The sequence below is a fragment of the Anarrhichthys ocellatus genome, unplaced genomic scaffold (genome assembly GCF_004355925.1).
Source record: "Anarrhichthys ocellatus isolate YVR2014 unplaced genomic scaffold, GSC_Weel_1.0 scaffold1, whole genome shotgun sequence".
Classification (NCBI taxonomy): domain Eukaryota; kingdom Metazoa; phylum Chordata; class Actinopteri; order Perciformes; family Anarhichadidae; genus Anarrhichthys; species Anarrhichthys ocellatus.
In genome coordinates, this window is record NW_022280031.1 from 9169031 (window position 1) to 9174413 (window position 5383).

A 5383-nucleotide genomic window follows, 5' to 3' on the forward strand; every position below is an offset into this window, starting at 1 on the left:
TGTGTGTGTGTGTGTGTGTGTGTGTGTGTGTGTGTGTGTGTGTGTGTATATGAGAGAGCATGGATGTGGGTTTGCCCCTAGCAGAGACATGAACGTTTCTGGAAAACTGCAAGATGCATGAGAAAAGAAGAACGAGAACAGTGCAGGAGAAAAAAAAGAGGAAGGTGGCTGTGGACGAGGTCATGGTGAACAGGAAGTCAGAGAAAGAGGACAATGAAAAAAAGAGTCAGCTTGTGCTTCCTCTACAGCGAAGGGCTACCAAAAACACTTATGACACGGCTTAAATCAAATCAAATGATGAAGATCAAAGCAGGTAGCAAAAGCTTGTCGTCTTAGAAACATTAACCAATTCTCTTATAAATGTCAGCAAAACAAATGTTGCAGCGAAATGATACACCAGGGTCCTGAGATGAGAGATGTTGCAGCTGCACAATTATTGATTTCTGATTGTGGTCATTGGTGGATGAGTTCACATCAAAAGCAGAGCTGAACTATAATTTTAGTAATTAGATCGCTAAGCTCATCTATTGCCATGTCTGTATGACAAAGAGTAAAAAAATATCAGGATGAATTGTGTTTGACCTAATAAAATGTTTGTACTGTTTATGCAATAATTGCTTTCGTGCCATAATCAGAAAAAAAACAACATGGGTGCTTTTCATTTAGCTATTGTGTCTCCTTGTTTAATTACTCGCATCTGTTCCTTGCACCTTGGCCCGTGAAGATGCAACAGAGAAATGCATGGAAGGATGAGGAATGGCATCGACTGAAGGGGTCATCTTTGTTTAACCCAACACCACCGTTCTAAAGACGAAGCAATTACTGATAACGCACAGCTGTCCTGCAGACCGTGACGCGCTCGGTGCGGCTACACGTGTCCCCCACGGGTTGTTTGAAAAAACAACGCGGTATTGCAGTAAATGATGTATTAATGATACTGCAGTAATGATCACAGAGCCCTACAGTCCCTTCAGACCGACCGCAGGGATTGGTCGCTTTATACGAAAAGGTTTAGACACTTAAAAACATCCTCACTGACGGCAAATCTCAGCTAATTTCCAAGTCGGGGGAGGGGGGGATCCCTGTTTGGGCAGGGTTTACACACACAGCACGATGCGGCAAAGTAGTCAGAGCACAAAATCACCACCTGGCCATTTCTGGCACAATGTACGGTTACACACACAAGCATGCACAGACTCACAGGACCTCGCTGATAACAGAAGTGAGCACCCTAATGAAGTGTTCAATCTATAAATCAGTTGGAGTTTTATTCCATCAAAATGGGAAGCAGTGAGTGATGAAAGTCTGTATTATCCAGACTGACACAATATGGACAATATGGCCTCCCTCACCATTCCTCTTGGTCACTCTTCTTTTTTTTTTTTTTTTAAGTCTGTCTCTACTTCTCTTTTCTCAAGAAGGAAGGCACTGATCTTGAAAGCGCTCTCACGCCATTTAGGGCTAAATTACGCTTATTTCCCCTAATCTTTTCAAATCTTCTTGTTAGCCGTCTAAGGCACTTAAAGTAAACTAATACATTCATAAGCAACATCACAGCAACCTGCTGCCCAGTGTGGTCGTGCCGTGTGTGTGTTTGCGAGCGTCCCATACTTGAGTAGATGGTCCTTGGTGCTGCGGGTCTTGGTGAGGAACCTCTCTGCCAGCTTCTCGAGGTTGCGGCTGTAGTCCACCTCGATCTCGGCCTTCTTTCTGAAGAAGTCCTGCAGGTCCTGCAGCAGCTGCACCCTCAGCTCACACTGCTGATCCAGACACTTGAGCTGCTCCACCAGCTGGGCACGGATCTCTGTCGGGGGTGATAGAGAGACAGAGGTGAGTTTAATGTCTTCGCTAGCTCTGATGCAAACCGCAATCCTGGTTCATCAACACATTGAATCAACGTTTTGAGATACATGCCATAACAATGTGTAAGATGTAGAAGTCTGAGGTAGTTTTTCTGCTTCAGCAGCTGATGTGGATGAAGCCGAGCTCTAGTGAAACACCTGGCGGGGCCATGACACAGCAGCCTGGAGTCTTAGCTGAAACCCGCTCCCCTCCCACCAACCATAGGCTTCTGTGCATGTCTGTACATCATCATATTTTATACGCATCTGTGCAATGCGGGATCAGCTTTTCATCTTTCCACACACGGATATCTCCAGAGGCAGTCATTCATCCCGGCTTATCACTTTTCATTTTCGTCCCGCCTCCTCCCCCTCTCCCTCCCGCATGCTGCTCTCCGGCCTGGCCTCAAATTAATAGAGTGCACTCCGTAACCATATTCAATCACTGGCTACAAAAAAAGTCCTCTGGAGAGTCCTGACCACTGCAGTTATAGACCGGCACACACCAAGCGTCTGCACCAACACGTACAAGCACATAGACGCCCGAGAACCAACACTCTGATGGTGATACGCTGGATCAGTGCTGACAGCTGACAGATTAATGCTATGCTCTCATAGCTGCCTGCCAATGCTGAGCAGGCTGCACATGCATCCTTTTAAAGAGTTAGGAAACAACACACACACACACACACACACACACACACACACACACACACACACACTTGACTAGTTTACCACAGCTGTCCTACCTTTACAACGCCGGCTGTAGAAAAAGCGGACGGTTTTGGCTTCCATCCTGGCTTCAGTGCACTGTAGACTCCCCTCACATACACACTAATGCATTCAAACACACACAATCACAGGCAGACAGTCAGCCAGCCGTCCGGGCTGACAGCGACTGTTGATGCTGCCTTTGTGTCTAACAGCTGAGAGAGCAGTTTCTCGTTACCACAAAGAGAAGTGGGATATCTAAATGTGTCTGTGCCCCCCCCCCCCCCCCACACACACACTTCTTCCTTCCTCTCGCTCATAAACACAGAGCAAAACATTGTGCCACTAGCCAGCGGCTGCGTCCGCTCACAGTCATTCTTTACTGATTAAAAGGCCAGAACAGAGGAGTTTTGTGGCATTATGACACTACGGCGCAAACACTCACACACGCAACAAATAAATGCACACACACAGTCTGTGCCTGTGCTAATGACCTGGTGTGAATATCTGCTTTGACAACACATGTTGTTGTCTTGTGGTCCGTCTGTGATGGGGAGTGAGTCAGTGTCTCGCCTCTCAAGGCTGCGACACAAAACCTCGGGATGTGGGCCTTGTAATCAACCGACCCAACGCACACCACATGCACAAAGTAATCAAACTAAAAACAAGCGCTCCTGTCCATAAGGAGTGTAAGAAGGTGAAAGAAAGCACAATCAGCCGTGGGTGCATCTTGAGGGGTGGAGGACACGTAGAGAGAAAAAGTGACATCGGTCCCTTTTGACCACCGCTGTTTAGAGAGCAGGTTTAATGGGGGTAAAATCAATTTAACAGGGAGGCCATGCACTGTGCCCCAAAGACCCTCTCAGGCCCCTAACAGTCACATTAGGATGAAAAGCGATTCTGGCAACACGCTCCATTTATAAAATATATGGCTGTGTGGCTCAACCAAAGCCAACCCTGAGTTCTCCACACTATATCTTGTTGATACTGGCAGTTAAACTGAATTTCCCCGAGAGGTCTTAAAAGGTTTGTGTCCATCTAGACGCCGTTGTCGCCCAACAGGAGAGTTGAGGAGTGTTAGCTGGGATACGGTGAGCTTTGCACAAGAGGAAAGATGGATGCGGGTCTTGCTTTCCGCCTCATCCCTCTGTAATGGTCATCATCCTCTGAGCCAGTAAGACGTCGGATGTGAACTGGAATGTGACGCCTCCACCCCTTCCAGACAACCCAGTCACATTTTCCAGGCAGATGACAGCAGGTCTCGTAATCGGGCTCTGGGATTCTACTTTACTGATGCTCTCCCTTCTCTTTTTTTTCCCTGCTCTGTCTGTACGAGCCTTGTCCAGATACACTTTTCACTTTGTTCCCCAGTCAAAGCAGCTCTTCCTCTCATTTTCCTGCGTGAACAGACCGGTCTACATGTTGCCCATGTCGACCTATAGAAGGTAACTAGTGAGGTCACAGTACACACAAATCACCATTTTCACTCCTCCTTGAGTGGCAAACCATACCAGTCAACATGTGCCATCATTGATATGTGAATAAACTGATCAAGAGGAGGAATCCTGCTTTAAAATAAGACCAGGAATTTACGCTCGTTTGGGATTTGTTTAGTGCAAAAGTTCTCAAAGTGCGTGGCCAGAGAACTGACAGTTGGGGCCCGTGTGGCCGGAAGGAAATGTGATGCAAAACTAGGTGAAAGGAACGCTTGTGATCTTGATGTTATTTCAACAGGAGGGGGAAATGTGTCTTCCTCAGAAGGAGGGGAATGACAAACGTTTGAGAAGCGCTAGTTTGCTGGTGTAGCGCTACATATATAAATGCTGTAGCTACGTACATTTATTTTCCTATAATTCATCAACCCCAGACATCTGACAGTCTCATATGTATCACTGTCTTTTTTTTTTTTTTTTAGATCTGTGTTTGTTTTCCTTATTTTATTCCAGCCCAGTCATGGGAGCCACCTGTTGGTTTTGGCGCTGAGTGGAGGTGAGGGGGTGGTATCGTGTGATTAAGTGCGTGATTGATTACCCTCCATATGTCGGGCTTTTCTATGTCGAAACAACGCGAGCATGAAATCTCTCTCAAACCATTTCACCCAAAGCTGCCCCTCCTCATCATGCATTATTGACTAGTTTGCTTATTCCGACCCAGAAAAGGGAAGATGAAAGTAGAGCGAGATGATGGATGGAGACAGTGTGACCATACTACAATGACCTGACCACCGTGGTGGATGCCTGCAGTGGGCAGACACGCTGCTGCATACAAATGTGTGATGTTTACTTCAAAAGGGAAGAAACAAGAAACAGAAAAAGGAAATAAAGATGCTGCCAAAAGGCAACCCGACCAGTCATATAGTCGTACTTTGGCAAGCACAATGTGGAGACTGAAAGTAATGTTTCCCCTGCAACATTACCTTTTATAGCTGACAGCAAACATACCACCAGCTTTAGGCTGTTTAGCTGGAAGCTGACAGAAGTGATGGCGGCCCTGGATGCCGTTCAGAGCTGGCCTAGATACAGGAGCCACACATACTGCTGCTAGCACTCATTATACCTGAAAACACCTTGGGCTATGGGTGCAGCACGCACACACGCACACACACACACACACACACACACACTCTCAGTGACGTGACACTTTGAGTCCAAGCTGTCACTCTGAGCCGTTTTGACGGTAGCTCTCCAGCCTGCTCTTGGAAGCCCCACCTCCAGATCTGTCCTGCTCTATTACTGGACTGTAGTGAGAGACACACACACACACACACACACACACACACACACACACACACACACACACACACACACACACACACACACACACACACACAA

General features: G+C 46.9%; 1 protein-coding gene across 3 annotated transcripts in view; it reads right to left on the reverse strand.

The window, feature by feature from the left end:
* The window catches only part of srgap2 (SLIT-ROBO Rho GTPase activating protein 2), a 49172-nt gene that overhangs the window by 21133 nt on the left and 22656 nt on the right, over positions 1–5383 (reverse strand). For 2 of the 3 annotated variants that reach the window (XM_031854906.1, XM_031854992.1), the window contains exon 2: positions 1612–1804. In XM_031854906.1, coding sequence (XP_031710766.1) covers positions 1612–1804 — 193 coding nt within the window. Of the gene's footprint in view, positions 1–1611; positions 1805–2590; positions 5341–5383 lie in introns of those variants that run through there. The other variant, XM_031855076.1, reaches the window with a different exon arrangement.